The sequence below is a fragment of the Triticum aestivum genome, chromosome 7A (assembly GCF_018294505.1).
Source record: "Triticum aestivum cultivar Chinese Spring chromosome 7A, IWGSC CS RefSeq v2.1, whole genome shotgun sequence".
Lineage (NCBI taxonomy): Eukaryota > Viridiplantae > Streptophyta > Magnoliopsida > Poales > Poaceae > Triticum > Triticum aestivum.
In genome coordinates this window covers 560074982-560094061 of record NC_057812.1, presented here as the reverse complement: position 1 = coordinate 560094061, position 19080 = coordinate 560074982, and the positions used below count along the sequence as shown (strand labels likewise).

The 19080-nt window shown below is 42.0% G+C and overlaps 2 protein-coding genes across 3 annotated transcripts; both read left to right on the top strand.

Annotated features, from left to right (window-relative positions):
• Window positions 1-3756: 3756 nt before the first annotated feature.
• LOC123148237 (E3 ubiquitin-protein ligase RGLG5) lies at window positions 3757-9978 on the top strand. The gene is made up of 12 exons (XM_044567618.1): window positions 3757-4155; window positions 4834-5067; window positions 6396-6480; window positions 7020-7160; window positions 7267-7380; window positions 7509-7606; window positions 7734-7813; window positions 7914-8019; window positions 8108-8235; window positions 8341-8611; window positions 9359-9415; window positions 9501-9978. Exons 2-12 carry the CDS (start codon window positions 4867-4869, stop codon window positions 9579-9581), a joined length of 1362 nt encoding a protein of 453 aa, XP_044423553.1. The 5' UTR covers window positions 3757-4155; window positions 4834-4866; the 3' UTR covers window positions 9582-9978.
• A 1001-nt stretch (window positions 9979-10979) lies between these two features.
• On the top strand, window positions 10980-18501 carry LOC123148236 (E3 ubiquitin-protein ligase RGLG2). Of its 2 annotated transcripts, none has more exons than XM_044567617.1 (12): window positions 10980-11391; window positions 12226-12457; window positions 14199-14283; window positions 14664-14804; window positions 15468-15581; window positions 15696-15793; window positions 15936-16015; window positions 16107-16212; window positions 16301-16428; window positions 16536-16758; window positions 17866-17922; window positions 18008-18501. In XM_044567617.1, the coding sequence occupies exons 2-12, from the start codon at window positions 12245-12247 to the stop codon at window positions 18086-18088; spliced, it is 1326 nt and encodes a 441-aa protein (XP_044423552.1). In that variant the 5' UTR covers window positions 10980-11391; window positions 12226-12244; the 3' UTR covers window positions 18089-18501. The 2 variants fall into 2 exon arrangements, with proteins under 2 accessions (XP_044423552.1, XP_044423551.1); XM_044567616.1 differs by having other exon boundaries at window positions 10980-12053.
• The last annotated feature ends 579 nt before the right edge of the window (window positions 18502-19080 follow it).

Below are 19080 nucleotides of genomic sequence, written 5' to 3'. Positions count from 1 at the left end.
TCAGAAAGTCGGTCCCAGATGAGTTTTGCATGGCTGAGATGCATAACGTTCCTGAACTGATTTTGTGACAAGCTGGAGCAGATGATGTCCTTCGTCGTGAGGTTGAGAAGTGTGTATTTGCGAATATCATCAGCCTCCGCCATCTTGCATAGGTCAGTAAGACCAATCTCGGTGACGGTCCAGAGTTCGCTGTTCATCGCCATGAGGCGCTTCTTCATCATGGCCTTCCACTTGGGATAATCATGACCGTCAAAGATGGGGCAAGTCACAGTCTTCATTACCGTGGTCGACATAACTAAAACTCCAGGCGGTTAAACCAAAATCACACAGAACAAGGGAGTACCTTGCTTTGATACCAATTGAAAGTGTGTTATATCGACTAGAGGGGGTGAATAGATGATTTTAATGAATTATTCACTAAGGAATTTCAGGGTGAGGAAATTCCTGAGTGAAGAACTACTTGCAGCGGAATAAGTACTCAGAAGTAAACATAACAGAGCATGAGCATGGACTTCATCAAGAAACAAAAACAAGCACAGAGTACAGAAAGCGTAAACACAGGATAACACATGATAAAGACAAATAGACTGAAGAAATTTAACTGAGGAAATAGAGGAAGTCTTCAGTCCAAGTCTTCAAACAGATATGAACAAGCACACAACACAGAAATGAGGAAATGGAAAGGTTGAGGAAATGGAACCAGGTAGCTTGGTGAAGACAATGATTTGGTAGACCAGTTCCAACTGTTGTGACAGTTGTACGTCTGGTTAGGGCGGCTAGGTATTTAAACCTGAGGACACACAGTCCCGGACACCCAGTCCTGAACACGTAGCTCAGGACACTTAGTCCTCATCGTATTCCCCTTGAGCTAAGGTCACACAGACCTCGCCCAATCACTCGTGGTAAGTCTTCAGGTGACTTCGAAACCTTCACAGACTCGGTCACTCGACGATCCACAATTTCCTCTTGGATGCTCTAGACGATGACGCCTAACTGTCTGGAAGATGCACAGTCTTCAAAGGTAACAAGCGTCGGATCCACGCAGGATCAATCTCTTCAGTGATGCTCAATCACTTTGGGTTTGTAGGTGTTTGGGTTTGGGTTTTCCTCACTTGATGATTTTCACTCAAAGTCCTCGGAGGATGGGATGCTCTCAAATGACAAGTGTCAGTTTCTCTCGGAGCAGCCAACCAGCTAGTGGTTGTAGGGGGCGGCTATTTATAGCCTAGGGAGCAGCCCGACATGATAAGACATAAATGCCCTTCAATGATATGACCGTTAGGTGGGTAGATATTTGGGACAGCTGGCGCATAGCACAGCAACGGTCGTAATTTTGAGTATCAAATTCCTCAGGGCTATCATGTTCCTCACTGTGTAGGCAATCCGCACTGGTGAATTCCTAACTCCTCAGTCAGAACAAATTCCTCAGAGACCAGAAGAACTTCGTCTCTGTCACTGAAGAAATTGACTGAACTGTATGAGATTTCCAATGGCTTCACTCGAAGGGATTGGTAGGTGTAGGATTTGAGTTGAGCATCACTTGGAAATTTTTCCTTAGTATTTACTCGACCCTCTTTAAAATTACGGTGTTTCCTATGACTCAAGAAAGAGAAAAGGAAACTACGAAAACAAAAGTCTTCATGCTTCATGTTCCTCGAATGAATACCAAGTCTTCAGGATTACACCAATTTCTTCACTTTCAAAGTCTTCAGAAAGTCTTCAGAAATCCAAAGTCTTCAGTCGGAGAACTTCATTTTTAGGGGTCGACTTTCTCTGTAAATATCAAACTCCTAATAGACTTATAGACCTGTGTACACTCACAAACGCATCAGTCCCTTAACCTACAAGTCTTCAGTACACCAAAATTACTAAGGGGCACTAGATGCACTTACAATAGACAACAAAGTGATAACAATGGACACTGAACATACCTCAATAGCCGCGGTGTTGCAGGAGAGGGTTTAACACAAGCTAATGCTTAGAGAGGCGGACTGGCATCATTGCATCAAGCCGACACAACTATGTCATTGAGGAGATGTTAGCCGCCGCAAGTCTCCACCTTATCCAAATTGACTTGTCTTCGCATCATCTTGTGGGCTTAGGAGCGGCGAGCGGAAGGGGCAGCACCGCTGGGGCGAGGGAAAACATGAATGGAATACTCTAATCAAACCAAGAATCTGAACCAGATACAATATGTTTAGGGAAGCATACAAACGTCATAGTTTGATCCAACAGGTTATAAAAATATGAGGGAAAATCTTAGAAGGAAAAAGATAAGAAGAGATTACTTGAAAGATAGGGGTTTTCCTTCATCTTTGACCAATCATCTCGAACTCAGGGTAAGGAAGAAGGGATTGCTGCCGACCATGACCATGGAGATGGAGACATGCATGGCCGTCGCGCCCACAGCGTCCGTATCTTCGCAGCCGATTACACTTGGAGTGGCTGAAATGGGAAGAGTCAGGGCCGTCGTCATTGAAGTTGATCTGGCACCAGTAGCGGCGAGCCGGCGACCACTGTTATCAACGTGGGGGCACAGTCCATGGCGTGGCGTGCCCATGCTTCTCTCTCTGGTGTGGAGAGTGGAGGCCCGAGGATTGATTCTCTTCCTTCCTCCCACTCGTCGACCTCTGCCATCGATGTTGGTCGATGGACCGCCACTCATTGGATCGCTAAAGTTTTCCTAGAGGCCGTAGACGAAGAACTCGGAGGTGGAAGCGGTAGCGCGCCGCCGGCGCCAAGATGAACCATCGCAGAGTCACGAAGAGATGAGGACACACAGAATGGGCTGGGAAAGAATCCTTTCGGTGGGCTGCGTAGGCCTTCGGCCCAACGAAGGATGTGTCTCCTAGCTCATTCCGTGGAGCAGCGGCCCCGATCATGTGGATTGAGCGGATTGTGAGAACGCGGACATCCTGACGCGCGCTATATTATTTGGTACGTTGGTTAGTTTGATCAGACGGCTACAAATCTCAAATCACTGTAGGGAGTTGTAGCTAGCTCCGTTTTACTGTTTAGTAATTTGATTTGAATAGATAGTTTGACGACGTAGATGTCACACATATTGCACTTCAAGGACCTGGACGACACTTTTCATAGATCGAGGACCTATGTGATACATCTAAAACAGTCAAAGGACCTATGATGCACTTGACTCACAAAAAATACCTATATGTCAATGACGCGAAAAAGTGTGGTTTTTTAAATATCAAATTATCCAAATTCCTGCTCCAGGTCAACTTTTGACACACCGCGGGAAGGACAAATCCACTACGTGTGGTTCCGGCAAACACACACCCACCAGCCTACGTCGCCCCGCGGTACGCACCCAAAGCCAATACGCGACACATAACGCAATCCACGTGCCCTGCGCGGCCGTCTCAGCGGCGCACGCCACCCATGGGCCGGTGAGCGCCGCCTAATTTCTTTCGTGAGGGCCAGGCTAACCACACAAACGCCCCGCATGGACCGCACGACCTCACCGTAGCTTAACAACCACCCCGGAAACCAGGACTGCGACGCGCCAACCACCGAGCCAACACGCCGCAGCCCCTCCGTCGCGCGCGGGCGCAGCGGAGAAAAGATGCCTCCCTGGACCTTTTCGGCGCCAGTCAGTGGATAGGATAACCATCGTGCAAGCCGGTAAAATTCCAGCACACTACGGCGCTCAAACTAACCTTCCCCCCCCCCCCCCCCCCCCCCCCCCGTTTGGTGCTTGCCGATGCCGATGCCGATGACCGAGACAAGTGCGTCAGCGCCACCAAACTAATGACTTAGCAGTAATCCGTCTGAGCTCTCCCCATCCATCCACCTCTTGAATACCACTCCCAGTTCCGAAGCTTCGTACATCGCTCTCAGATAGAGAGCGGACGGAGGACGGAGGGAGGGGGTCAGAGGGGAGGAGCAGAGCGCAAGAAATCTTTGCCGTCTGGCCCCCGCCCCGCTGCCAAGTGCCAACTGCATTGCCTCCCGGGCTGGCGATTGACTTGACCCGCGCCACCGCCTCCCCTTGATTGATTATAGTTTATCTCGTCGTGCCGGGCGTACAAATCTTAGCTGACCGAGCCTATCCCTCCCCCCCCCCCCCCCCCCCCCCCCCCCTCTCCTCTACTTTGCCGATCCTCTTCCGTCCCGGAGCAGCGGCCTGCGACCTTGGTAAGCACATCCCTGCGGATTGCTGGTTTTTTTTGTTCGGGGAGGTTGTTGAGGGAGAGAGAGAGAATTCCGGGCGTTCGTTTCTCGAGGTTGATTGATTCTGGTTCCGCTGCCGCGCTACCACGCCGGCGAGTTGGTATAATCCCGTATCTTCCCACTCCGCCCCGCCGCCGCCTTGTTTCTTTCTTGGTGAGGTGAGGGTGCGCGGTAGAGCCGAGTTGTCCGTGAGCCCACGAGGTGTTTGGATCTGATTGTGTGAGGCAGTTCGTCGAATGCTCCTAGGTAGTAGTAATTGGCGGGTTTTTAGATGATTATATTCGGTATATTTTTTAGGGTCCTTGTCTGATCTCGTTCACACCTTTCGATATGCCCGATGCTCGTATGTAGGAACTGGGCCTTCTGCGGTTGCCAGTCTCCAGTATTGGCAATGAGGACGAAATGTGGGGGTAGATAGGCGAGGCTGTGGCTGTTTTAGGGTGTGAAACTTACCTAGCCGTTTTGGATTAGAAGTCACCCCTCCTCGAATTAGGAATTCGTACAAAGAATTTCACATGTAGTTGATGGATACATCATGTTCTGCTAAAACACCAGGATTTCTTGATTTATTTATGTGCGGAAAGTATCCGTCTTCTTTCCAGCTAGGTGTGTACCCAAGTACTGACATTCTCTTCTGTCCAGTGTTCACCAGGAAGTTCAGCCGAGTGTTGAGGAATGGGGCAAAAGGACTCCAAGCCGTCGTATAACTCTGGGAATTCATCCAACGGGTACAACTCGAGGTATGCAAACACGCCCTCCAGTTACAGCCCGAGGTATGCCTCTTCGGCGGGTAACAACGTGCAGCAGCCAGAAGCACAGGCCAGGCTGCAGAGGAAGTATTCCAGGATCGGTGACGACTACCGTTCCGTCAGTCAAGTATGTATTGATGGCCTCTTGTGCCTTCAGTTCTCTTGTTTTCCTTTCCCAATTTTTGATGCATGGTTGTCAACTTGATGTAGCTGAATGGTACAACCATTCATCTTATTCAGTCGTCTCAGGTGGATTTTGGAGTGTAAACTATCTTTGGTAGAGTTAGTTTTATCTATATGAGTATTTCTAGAAGGATAGTGCTTTAAGTATTCTGGTCGAGAAATCAAATTAAATTTTGCATCAGCGAAGGAAGTTATCTCTTGCTCGATATGAGTATTTTCTGCAATGTTGCAACCATTTAAAAAATTCAAGCCACCTGCATTAATCACGTTCTTTTCAATTGTACTAGCTTCGGGGACATACAGTCTTCTCTTATATAATTTGCACTTATTTTCGGCAGTGAATGCATTTTTCATGGGCCTTCCTCTTCTACAATGTTACTTACAAGTGTGCAATTACTTACAAATATGAGAGGCCGTACGATAGTGTATACAGATTTTGGTTCTCTCCTAAGTCCTAGCCTGTCATATTCTCAGCATTAATTTGACTGGCATGACGATTTAATGATATGGTACTGTCCAAGTGTACTTCGTCTGACATTCTATCAATCTTAGGCAGTTTTTGTTTGTATGGTAGGATTCGTAATCCATGGTTTGATGATGATAAAATAAAATTTCCTGCAGTTAGATTTTACTTCTCCAAAGAAACTGACATGTTCTATAAAATGTGACTGCTACTTACTTTCCAGTGCATTTTCAGTAAAAACCTTGATATCTGCAGTCAGACTTGTGGACCATTAAGCTGACAACTATAACAATCAACTAAATTGGGTAGTTCGAAGGAGGCTGCGTCCTCGCTTAACAGGTCGCCTGTGACCACTTGCCTGCGTTAGATTCCATCAGAATCTCCGGTGACTCTTTGTTTGGGTTCCTTGGAGGATGTGTAATTCTGTTGAATTAGGTCGCGCGTCTGTAGTATAACTGAATCTGGTGACGGTTTCGTTAATGAAATCGGAGCCCCCCCCCCCCCCCGCCCCCTCTTTTGCTCAAAAAAAAAAATTGGGTAGTCCCATCTATTAAGGGCTTTGCTACTTCAGCCTCACAAAAGATAAATAACTACAATGCTGATATGGAGCTGCAGTAGTATACTGTTATGTTATGAAATATTATTGAATTTGTATATACTTAAATGAAATTGGATCCTACCAGCTTATGCATTTTCCTCAAGTACTACAGCCCAGATGACAGTTACAAGAGTCTTCCATATATTCTCCCTTTCGATTGTTGTGTTGTGAACTTAAAACTGAAAGCAACACCTTTTTTACACTGTTACAGGTGACTGAAGCTTTGGCTCAGGCAGGCCTCGAATCTTCAAATCTTATTGTAGGCATTGATTTTACAAAAAGTAATGAATGGACAGGTTAGCAGCTGATCTTTCTGCCTTTTGACTATAGGTGCATATTCTTTTTTGCTAATGCTTGCTTTGGGGTCCACTGGTGCCTATTATTTATTATTAGGTACTGCTTAGTACAGTAGAATACTAGTTAGTTGCCCATATGGACATATAGTTTGTGGTTTATTGCTATTGAAGAAAACCATTTGGTCTGTGATGTCAATGGCATGCCAACTTATCTATTATATATCTTTTGTCAGGCAAAGCCACATTATGCACATGAATTTCTTTAGATGAAAGGCAAGCAATGACAGCATTTCTGCGTTTGTATTGTTAGAAAGAATGCCCCCCCCCCCCCCTGTTGCATCTTATATTGATAATCATCTATGTCAGATCATATTTTCATTTAACTTGGTATAATTTTCCATTTACGTAAAATTTCTTATGACTGCCGCTGTCTACATGAAATTATAAACATTCCAAACCCTTGCTTCTATATGTGACAATCATCTACTCTATATCATATCATAGCATTTTCATTTAACTTGCTATGCTTTTCCATTTAGGTAAAATTTCCTATAACCGCCGCTGTCTACATGATATTGGAAACACTCCAAACCCATATGAGCAAGCCATATCTATTATTGGAAGGACACTTTCAGCTTTTGATGAAGACAATTTGATTCCCTGCTTTGGATTTGGTGATGGTAAGCTTAAGGTTCCAATTTTCTTTTTCATTGACCACTTCATGGATTTTCAATAAAATGTCTAAATGCATGTATTGAATATAATGTTTCCTTTCCCTTCTGGCAGCATCAACTCATGACCAGGAGGTATTCAGCTTTTATCCAGAGAACCAACCATGCAATGGATTTGAAGAGGCATTGGAAAGATACAGAGAAATCGTTCCAACTCTTCGATTAGCTGGTTTGTTTAAGTACTCACTTAATGTAGATTTCATAAAAGTGAAGAGAGGAACAAAATTGCTACCAGAAATAGCTAAGAGTTCCCACAAAAAAAGATGTACGGAAATAATCTGGATTTAACTTGCACAGGACCAACATCTTTCGCTCCAATAATTGAGACAGCAATTGGGATTGCAGACAGCACCGGTGGTCAATATCATGTTCTTCTGATAATTGCTGATGGACAGGTGCACCACAGTTTCACCAAGTTGTGCTTCTGAATCACATGTTCTTTATAGCCATTAAGTGATGGTGACTCTTGCATGTCTTGCTTGTATAACCAGTTTTCACTCTGGCTAAAATTTCTGCTGATAGGTTACTCGAAGTGTGGATACACAGTCTGGGCAGTTAAGTCCGCAGGAGCGGGATACCATTGATGCTATAGTGAAAGCTAGGTACTTAATTCAGGATTTTAAAGTAACACCTTTATATTCTACCAAGTCAATTCTCCTAAACAAATTGCACACAATAACATCTATTTTGAAAATATTCCAGCCACTTTCCCTTGTCTATTGTTCTTGTTGGGGTCGGTGATGGACCATGGGATATGATGCATAAGTTTGACGACAACATACCTGCTCGGTCATTCGATAATTTCCAGGTGATTGCCATACAAATTACATCCAACCTTTAGCTGTTTTTCTGGTTCTCAATAACTGAGACGTGAAAGAATACTTAATTTCATGCAGTTTGTGAATTTCACGGAAATTATGTCAAAGAGCATAGCAGCTGATAGAAAAGAGGCTGAATTTGCGTTGTCAGCATTGATGGAAATCCCTACGCAGTACAAAGCAACACTTGATCTCCAACTCCTTGGGTATTCTATGTTTTTTCAACCTCAGAGTCAAGTAGAACAATGCTTTGTGCTTGCAGAGACTATATTGCCATCTGACCACTTTCTTCGATTCTTCCTCTGTTTCAGCCGTCGCCAAGGAATACCTCCAAGAGTTCCTCTGCCTCCACCAACAAGGACTCCTTATTCACGGTCTACTAGCTTTGACCAACAGTCTGGTGTTTATTCACGGTCTAGCAGCTTTGGTCAACAAACAAGTGGGTTTCAGCAATCAGACAATTTCAAACAGCGACAGCATGGAGCTACAAGGAGGCCTGACAGTTATTCATCAGAAAGTTCACAGCCTGCGGCTTCAAGGATACCCGACACTTATGCATCAGAAAGTTCAGAAAGCACACTTGTACGTATCTTTTCGTGTTTACACCGTATTCCCACCATTTCATACCCATATATGAATAAATAAAACGGTGTAGTAAAAATTAACTTTATCTACACCGCCAAAAAAGCCTGATGGAATCTTTTTAACCAATACTCTTGCACGTTCAGACCTGCCGATGCTAAGGGTTATACGGGGGAACTATTAGGTGAAAATGCACAATGCTGTGAAAACAGCGAATAGAAGTTTAAAAAATTCTCAAATAATTTCCACTACTAAGGACAGTGTGTTTAGTATCCATGCAAAAGTTTAACTTCAAAGTCGAAATACTTTGCAAGATATAAAAAAGACAGATACTTATTGCAAAGTATTTTGAATTAAGTTGAATTTTTTACATGAACGTACCTGTCTGTAGTAGCCTCTTTTAGAAAAAAAATTCAAGCTGACGAAGCACATCGTCATGGAATTTGTGTGTTTTCATTGGATATGCCCCCGAACTTCAGTGCTTGGAATACTATTTCAGAAAACACTGCTAGTTAAATTTGGTTTATCCTCGGTTCACTTCTGCCTGTAAAATATTTATGCTCTTTTTCAAATGTAGACTGTAGCTTGCTATTGTACTTTGACACATACACTTGCATCTTGTGGCCACATGCAGATCATTCCTCTTCCAAATGCTAAGTTTGTGTATACTGACAAAGTTTATGCTAACTGCCAGACCCTCTAATTTTAGTGGAATATGAACTAAGCCTGGCATTTTTGTGCATGCAGTCATGCGCCATATGTATGGATAAATCAAAGGATCTTGCATTTGGATGTGGACATCAGGTGCAGAAAATATTCCCTTACTTTCCTCTGAACATTTATTCACAATTCTTGTTGTATATACTAATTGCTAACACACATAATTCAGACTTGCTATGACTGCGGGAAAAATTTGGTGCGCTGCCCTATGTGCCAGCAGCACATAACCACCAGGATCAGGCTGTACTGACTAAAAGCTGATCTCCTGATGCTTTCGAAGCCTATGGCGTTGCCAATACTGAAGAAGCTTGGTGGAAAATGTTCAGAATCCGCAAAAAATTTAGTGTTCTTACTGCAGTTGGAGTGTCTTGAATTAGCCGGTGATTTAAGGCCCTGTTGTAATGCAGGGTTTATTCTCCATCCCGTAAGGGGAATGTGGATTGAACTGTTTCGGTAAAATTTCTGTGTTCCAAAAGGGCTCTTACTGTCCATACAAGGCACTGAAGAATGTTCCCTGGAAAATAATGTACATATTGCTTTCTTTTCTTTCTCTTGTAAATAAAATGAACAGTAGAGAAATTTCAGGATGAACCAACTAGAAAGACATTTGCGTTGTATATTAATTAAAACCTGTTATTATTGTTGAATATTCAGTTTTGTACTCATTTATTTCAGTATATTTTTTGTGTGTATAATGTAAATACGACGAACACCAGAATATTTGAGGATGAAGCAATCAATCTTACCTGTGTAAAATGAGTATCAGTAATACTACGAGTATCAGTAGTACTGTTGCTTCATCCTCAAATATACCATCAGTAGTAATGGTTAAATAAGGGCAAGTTTGAGGGAGAGAGAATTGAAGTACACGGCAGAAAGGAAGAGCATATATATCTGCATGCATGTACGAATCTCGGTGCTGTGCCGACGCTTTCTTCAAGTTCACCGTGGCATTCAATATGCGGATACTCATGAAGATCTTCAAAGAAGAGATCTCATCGAGGAGTGGTGGACATGGAATGGGCAACAAGACCACCTTTATGTTTCATGTCATGTGCGTTGAACTTTGTGTTATGTTTGATGAACATGTCTGTTGAATTTGAGCTTGTGGATCGATGAACTGTGTAATTAAGTACTATTTGTGTTTTGTTTGCTTTGGATTAATTTGACATGAGTTTGATATTATCCTTTTGGATTTATTTTGTTGAACATGCTTTAAAATGTTGGATAGTTGAAGAAGGCCAAATTTTTAGGGAACCAGTCTTACATCATCTGTTACGACAGAAAAATCTCTGATGTACAAAAACCTTTTCTCTCCAGCCCTAAAACTATTTTTGGGCACTAACTTGGAGATGCTCTAAGGAGGAGGAGAGAGAGAATTCAGCCCAGATCATGCATGCAGGCTTGTTCCAAACAAAAGGTACTTCATCTGTCTCAAAATATACTATATATTGGTTTTGTCTTAAGTAAAACTTCATAAACTTTGACAAAAGAAATGTCAACATCTACAATTTGCCTCCGTCCCAAAAATTATCAAGTTCACATCATATATACATTTGCTATTTTAAGTATTCATATTTTCATGTAGCTGGTCTTTGAACAATACTATTATGCATTAGATTTTGGGATGGATTGAGTGCATACTTTTCCTGAAAGCGAATTTCTTGTTTACCCACTAAACCAAATCCTCATAAAATATTTAATCATGTTTGTTATTCTTTTTTAGAATTTTGCTATCTTGTAGTACAAGTTTGCAAAGATTCTAATCATACAAAATATTATCTCTCCTGTGGAGATGACTGAGCAATTACTAATCCATCTGTCTCTGTCTTTCATCATTTTACAAAGCTTCAGATATTTGCCTCTGCTGCCAACTGCATTACCTCAGGCGATTGACTTGACTTGGCCACCATTTGTCCCTGATTATTATGTACTTATTTGCCTGGTCGTGCGGTGCATATATGATATATCTTGCAGCTAAGCGGCTGCTCCTCTACTCCTCCTTGTCGTCAGGCCGTTGCCGTGGAGCGGAGACCTGCGTTTTTGATACATAGAGCAGAGTAAGAAGCCCTACCCATGGTTGTTTTACTCATCTTGAAGTGGGGGAGAGGGAGATGATGGTTTGTTGGGGTTAACTGTGGGTTCCGCTTCTGCTCCAGCAAGTCTAATCTGGCCTCTGCCCTCTCTGCTCTCGTCCCTTTCTTGTTACTCACAAGTTGACGTTTTAGGTAGGTCGTTGTCTGATCTCGTTCTGTCCCTTAGAGCTTTCTTTCTGAAAAGGGTAGAGGGCCCTCCGTTCCATATTATTTGCCGTTTATTTATTACAAATTTGTACTAAATTAGCGACAATTAATATGGATCGGAGGGAGTATTTTTTGTTTTGAAACGTATTGTAAATTTCTTTGTCATCGGCTTTTCGTGTTAGAGGCCTTGGGGCCACACTTTCTTGGCGTGGCTTCGTGTTTGTGGCCGAAAATCTCATTTATCTTGGTGATCCGCTTTTTGGTTAACTTCTACGATTTTCTTCTAAGTTGATGCTACAGTAATTTTAACCTAAAACTATTAGTTCTGTATGGTTTAGCAGTTTATATTATGCTCTCTTCCTGCCATGAGCCCATGACAATGTTCGGCTATGATTATCTTGATCATATCATGTTGTATTCCTTATGAATTGGGTGATTCAATTGAGCGCTGGTGATTTTTCCACCATAGTAAGTTACCGGTAAGCGTTTCCATAAGAATATCACCTATATCGATTCCACTAGCATCACATTTTATTTCAGAAGTTCTCATGAAATCCAGTAAAGCAAGTAAATTGTTGTATGCATGACAACCATGTCTTGTTTCCAACTAGTTAGTGTAGAGAAGTACTGATCATTTCATCCATTCACCAGGAAGTTCAGTAGTTGAGGAATGGAGAAAAAGGCCCCCAAACCTTCATACAACTCTGCTTATGGTTACGGGAATTCATCAACAGGGTCTAACTCGAGATATGCAACTGCACCCCCGGGTTTGAGCCCGTGGTATGCCTCTTCTGCGGGCAACAATGTGCAGCAACCAGAAGCACAAGCCACTCTGCAGAGGAAGTACTCCAGGATTGGCGATGACTACCGCACTGTGACTCAAGTATGTATTGATGGCCTCCCCTGGCTCCCTAATTTTCATTCCCAACTTTTGATGAATGGTTTTCATCTAGATGTAGCTGAATGATACCATTCATCTTATTTAGTCATCTTATGTAAAAATTTGAATGCAAAGTATATTTAATAGGAATATTTTTATCTATAGGGGTTTCAACAAGTATAGAAACCATAATAGATTTTCATCAGCAAAGGAAGTTATCTCTTACTAGCTATAATTATTGCTCTTCCAACCATTTCAAAATTTTAGGTCATCCGCACTGCCATGGTCACCTTCCTTGTGCTGGCTTTGGTTTCATTAAGTCTTATGAGTGTATAAGTTGTACATCTCCGGTGAATGCATTTCTGATGGGCTTTCTTCTTTTACAGTCAGGACTTACTGATACTTCCTCCGTCCGGAATTACTTGTCGCTCAAACATATTAATTACTAATTCACTGAATGGTCAATGGTCCTAATACCTAGTTAAAATATGAGAAGCAGTAGACCTTAGACTAGCCACAGTGGGAGTAACTTCAGCAGTAACTTCGAATCCAACTCAGCAAATTTGCTTATGTGGCAATGAGTTAATGAGGAGAGAGGTACTTGTAGTAACTTAGCTAGTTACTGTAACATCACATGTCTCAATGCAATATGAGTCTATAACTTAATAAATGAATCTTTGCATGTTATCACCCTTAAGTTACTACCCACTATGAAGGTAGTAACATAGTCTAGGGATATGTGTATGTTACTAATGTATGTTACTATCCATTGTGGCTAGTCTTAGGCTAGTCATAGTGGGAGTAACTTAGGTAGTAACACAGCGCACTTCAAGAAAATTTTTCTTATGTGGCATGTAATTAATGAGGAGAGAGATGTTTAGAGTAACATAATATGTTACTGTAACATAGCGCTTCCCGAGAAAGGATGAGTCTACAAGCTAATAAATAAAGCCATCTATGACACTACTACTATGTTATTTTGCACTATAAAAGTAGCAACTTAGACTAGTGTCATATGTATGACACTACTATAAGTTACTCCCCACTATGACCAGTCTTAGTTTATATAGATTTTAGTTTTCTCCCACATCCTAGCCTATCATATTCTCAGCATTTATTTGAGTGACCAGATGATTTAATTATACAGTATGAAACTAAGTGTACTTAGTTTGACAAAATGTATAAATCTTACGCCCTATTCGGAGTATCTCCGCTCCACAGCTCCACTCCGGGAGCAGGTGGAGTTAGAGTGGAAAACGGCGGAGCGCCTGTTTCCCGGCTCTCCAGCTCCCCGTATTTCGCGGAGTTAGCGGGATTCCGAACAGGGCCTTAGTCTCTTCGTATGGTTTTGTGATGATAAACTATTTTTCCTTGCATTTGCATTATATTTTCCCAAAGAAACTGCCATCTTCTATAAGATGTAACACTATTTACTTTTCCTTGCATTTTCAATACAGACCGTGGTGTCTGCAATCAGGCTTATGAACTAGTTAAGCTGATGGCTATAACAATCAAACATTTAAATCGGACATCAATTCATATTCTGCTACTACACCTGCATGAAACATAATTACTTAAAGTATTCAGATGGTGCTGTGGTAGTGTACTGTCATGTCATCAAAAACATCATTTCAGTTTTTTTGGTAACTTAAATGACACTGCCTTTCTATTAATACATGATTTTTCCTTAGTTCCCTTCAATTATTGTGAACTTAAGACTGAAATTGTACCTTATCTATTGCAGGTGACTGAAGCTTTGGCACAAGCCGGTCTTGAATCTTCAAACCTTATTGTAGGCATTGATTTTACGAAAAGTAACCAATGGACAGGTTGACAGACTCACAGTTGATCTTTCCACCTTCTGACTTTGGGTGCATATTTATGGTTTTTATGCTTTGCTTTTCTGGTGCACTGGTATAGCTATTGTTTACTACAGTTAGCTGGATGCTAGTTTGTTTCCCATATAATTTGTGATTTATTTTTAGTGAAGAAAGCCGTTTGGTCAATGGCTTCCCAACCTGTCTATTGTAAATCTTTTTTCAGGGGAAACCATAATATGCTAAGAAATGTCGTTAGTTAAGGAGAGCTAGCAATGAGGACATTGTACTTTAAGGATGAATGCACCCCATGTTGCTTCTGTATCCCATAATAATCTATATTAGACCATCACATTTTTCATTGAACTTGTTAAGCTTTTTTCATGTTACAGGAAAAAATTCCTATAATCGGCGTTGTCTGCATGATATTGGAAGAACTCCAAACCCGTATGAGCAAGCCATATCTATTATTGGAAGGACACTCTCGGATTTTGATGAAGACAATTTGATTCCCTGCTTTGGATTTGGTGATGGTAAGCTTATGGTTAGAGTTTTCTTTTAAATTGCTCGCTTGGTGTGTTTCCAATAGAAAGTGTAAAGGAATGGTATTGAATAAGAGCATCTCCAACAGCATTCCTATAATTTGGTGACCCAAAACCAGTTTTAGGTGTTGAAAGAAAAGTTTTTGGGTCACCAGAAATTTGTATGCTTTTCCGGCAGCCCTATAACTGGTGCCCTATAATTTGGGAACAACATGAAACAAGACGATCCGGCGGCAGGGGGGCCGGCAGGCAGATCCGACGGCGGGGAAGTGCGGGGATGGCGGCATGAGCGGATCCGATGGTGTGGAGCGTGGTGGGACGGCTGGAATTGGGCGGGACCGACTGGCACCGGCACGAGCTCGGCGACATTCGTGGGGGTCTCGGCAGTGGCCCCCAAGCGCCGGAGCTAGGGGCGGCGCACGGCGGTTGGGTTCCCGCCACTGCATTTTTAGGGCAGCTACTAGTGCTGATGCAAATTTGCATCACTTGTAGCAATTTTTGCATCATGACCTTAAAATTTTGCATCACCATATATAGGTATAGGGCTGTTGTTGGAGGCGATTTTTTTATTCCAAAAGGCAATTTTTTGCACCACAACTGCATATTTAGGGCTGCTGTTGGAGATGCTCTAACGCTTCCCTTCCCTGCTGGCAGCGTCAACTCATGACAAGGACGTATTCAGCTTTTATCCAGAGGACCGCCCTTGCACTGGATTTGAAGAGGCATTAGAAAGATACAGACAAATCGTTCCAGCTCTTCGATTATCTGGTTTGTTTAAATAAACATTTAATGCAGATAGATCTGTTCTTCCTTTATTTTCATAAAAGTGAGTTCCCACACCCAAAAAATGTACTGAAATAATCTGGATGTAAACTTGCACAGGACCAACATCTTTCGCTCCAATAATCGAGACAGCAATTGGGATCGTGGACAGCACTGGTGGCCAATATCATGTTCTTCTGATAATTGCTGATGGACAGGTGCACCACAGTTTTACCAAGTTGTGTTTTTCTGAACGGCATCCTCTTTATAACCATTAAATGGTGGTCAGAAGAAATTCTTGCACAGTCTTATTTGTATATCATATCCAATTTTCACTCCGGCTAAAAGTTCTGCTGATAGGTTACTCGAAATGTGGATACACAGTCTGGGCAGTTAAGCCAACAGGAGTGGGACACCATTAACGCTATAGTGAAAGCTAGGTATCTGATTCAGGATTTTTAAGTAACATCTTGATGAGTCAAACCTCCTAAACAAATTGCACACAATAACATCTGTTTGAAAACATTCCAGCCAGTTTCCCTTGTCTATTGTTCTCGTTGGGGTCGGTGATGGACCGTGGGATATGATGCATAAGTTTGACGACAACATACCTGCTCGGTCATTCGACAATTTCCAGGTGATTGTCATACAAATTACATCTAACCGTTAGCTGTTTTTTTGGTTTTCAATAACTGAGGCGTGAAAGAATACTTGATCTCATGCAGTTTGTGAATTTCACTGAAATCATGTCAAAGAGCATAGCAGCTGACAGAAAAGAGGCTGAATTTGCGCTGTCAGCATTGATGGAAATCCCTACGCAGTACAAAGCAACACTTGATCTCCAACTCCTCGGGTATTCTATGGTCTTTCAACCTCACTGAGTCAAGTAGAACAATGCTTTGTGCTTGCAGAGACAATATTGCCATCTGACCACTTTCTTCGATTCTTCCTCTGTTTCAGTCGTCGCCAAGGACTACCTCCAAGAGTTCCTCTGCCTCCACCAACAAAGACTGCTTCTTCACGGTCTACTAGCTCTGACCAACAGGCTGGTGTTTATTCACGGTCTAGTGTCTTTGGCCAACAAACAAGTGGGTTTCAGCAATCAGACAGTTTCAAACAGCGACAGCATGCAGCTACAAGGAGGCCTGACAGTCATTCATCAGAAAGTTCAGAAAGCACACTTGTACGTTTCTTTTCGTGTTTACACTGTATTCCCACAATTTCATACCCAGATATGAATAAATAAAACTATGTACTGAAACTAACTTTATCTACACCGCCAAAAAAGCCTGATGGAATCCTTGTTTACCAATACTTTTGCATGTTCTGACTTGCCGAGGCCAAGGGTTATACAGGGGAACTATTAGGTGAAAATGCACTATGCTGTGCAAATAGCATTTACAAGTTCCAAAAATTCTCAAATAATTTTCATTGCTTTGCAAGATACAAAAATGTTTAACATCAAAGTCAAAATACCTTGCAAGATAAAAAAAGGCAGAAATTTATCACAAAGTATTTTGAATTTGAAGTTGGATTTTTTTACATGAACATACCCTTCTGTAGTAGCCTCTTTTTTAGATTTTTTTTAAGCTGTCGCAGCACATTGTCATAGAGTTGGGGTAGCACCAATTGAAGAGAAGCTTGTCCAACATCGTCTGAGATGGTTTGGGCATATTCAGCGCAGGCCTCCAGAAGCTCCGGTGCATAGTGGACGGCTAAAGCGTGCGGAGAATGTCAAGAGAGGGCGGGGTAGACCGAATTTGACATGGGAGGAGTCCGTTAAGAGAGACCTGAAGGATTGGAGTATCACCAAAGAGCTAGCTATGGATAGGGGTGCGTGGAAGCTTGCTATCCATGTGCCAGAGCCATGAGTTGGTTGCGAGATCTTATGGGTTTCACCTCTAGCCTACCCCAACTTGTTTGGGACTAAAGGCTTTGTTGTTGTTGTTGTTGTTGTTGTTGTTGTTGTTGTATGCCCCTGGAACTTCAGTGATTCGAAATCCTATTTCAGACAACACTGCTAGTTAAATTTGGTTTCTCCTCGGTTCAGTTCTGCCTGTAAAATATTTATGCTCTTTTTCAAATATAATACACTTTAGCTTGCTATTGTGCTTTGACACATACACTTGCATCTTGTGCCCACATGCAGATCATGAAATAGTGTTCCTCTTCCTAATGCTGACAAAGTTTTTTTTTTTGTGAATATAATGCCGACAAAGTTGTGCTAACTGCAAGACCCTCTAATTTTAGTGGAACAGGAACTAAGCCTTTGCAATTTTTGTGCTTGCAGTCATGCGCCATATGTATGGATAAATCAAAGGATCTTGCATTTGGATGTGGACATCAGGTGCAGAAAATATCCCCTTACTTTCCTCTGAACATTTATTCACAATTCTTGTTGTATATACTAATTGCTAACACGCATAATTTAGACTTGCTATGACTGCGGGGGAAAATTGGTGCGCTGCCCTATGTGCCAGAAGCACATAACCACCAGGATCAGGCTGTACTGATCAAAAACCAACCTCCTAATGCTTTTGAAGCCTATGGCGCTGTCAATACTGAAGAAGTTCGGTGCAGGATGTTCAAAATCCGCATAAATTTTACTTGTTGTCCATAAATTTAAGCGTTCTTACTGCAGTTGGAGTGCCTTCAACTAGCTGGTGATTTAAGGCCCTGCAGGGTTTATTTTCGATTTCCGGCAAGGGAAATGTGGATTGAACCATTTCGGTAAAATTTCTGTGTTCCAAATGGGCTCTTCCTGTCCATACAAGGCACTGAAGAAGTTTCCCTGGAAAATAATACACATATTGCTTTCCTTTCTTTCTCTTGTAAATAAAATGAACAGTAGAGAAATTGTAGGATGAACCAATTTGGAAGTCATTTGCATTGTATATTAATTAAAACCTGTTATAACTGTTGAATATTCAATTTTGTACTCATTTTTTTAGTATATATTTCATATATGTATATAATGTACATAGGGTGAACAACCTTGACGGCGGCTCTCTCTTCGGTGGTGGTGTGTGCAGCTTGTGTTGGCTGTGCGTTCCATCGAGGCTGTCGTGTTCCATGACGGTCGGTGAGGGTGTTTGTGCCGGTTTTCTGCTAATTAACCGGGCAATTCTCTCCTTTATTAATGAGATGAGACAAAGCTTTGCCTCCGTCTTAAAAAAAATAGGGCGAACACCAGAATATTTGAGGATGAACCAACCAATCTTATCTCTGCCTTTCAGTATTAGTCTATATCTATATCTATACCAATATAAAAAGACCCAAAGAGGCAGATCCAATTAATCTTGGTTATCAAATCATGTCAATCTAACGACCTAGACTGCTTTAATGTCGAGCGCTCAACACGTTTAGCGTGCAGTTAATTTCATGCCAAATATAGTGCTAATCACATAATAACACGCAAATAATATCCTACTTAATATCCGCATGCATTTAATATACTTCCAAATTAACGTGCATTGCACGTACACATTGACTAGTGATATTCAAA

What these genes read in the sequence shown, in the direction of transcription:
- LOC123148237 (XM_044567618.1), top strand. Translation starts at nt 4,867, where the DNA reads ATGGGGCAAAAGGACTCCAAGCCGTCGTATAACTCTGGGAATTCATCC. An exon ending in CTGCTTTGGATTTGGTGATG is followed by an intron (nt 7,161 to 7,266) that starts GTAAGCTTAAGG and finishes CCCTTCTGGCAG; the next exon opens with CATCAACTCATGACCAGGAG. An exon ending in AAAGTTCAGAAAGCACACTT is followed by an intron (nt 8,612 to 9,358) that starts GTACGTATCTTT and finishes TTGTGCATGCAG; the next exon opens with TCATGCGCCATATGTATGGA.
- LOC123148236 (XM_044567617.1), top strand. Translation starts at nt 12,245, where the DNA reads ATGGAGAAAAAGGCCCCCAAACCTTCATACAACTCTGCTTATGGTTAC. An exon ending in TCCAGCTCTTCGATTATCTG is followed by an intron (nt 15,582 to 15,695) that starts GTTTGTTTAAAT and finishes AAACTTGCACAG; the next exon opens with GACCAACATCTTTCGCTCCA. An exon ending in GGTCATTCGACAATTTCCAG is followed by an intron (nt 16,213 to 16,300) that starts GTGATTGTCATA and finishes GATCTCATGCAG; the next exon opens with TTTGTGAATTTCACTGAAAT.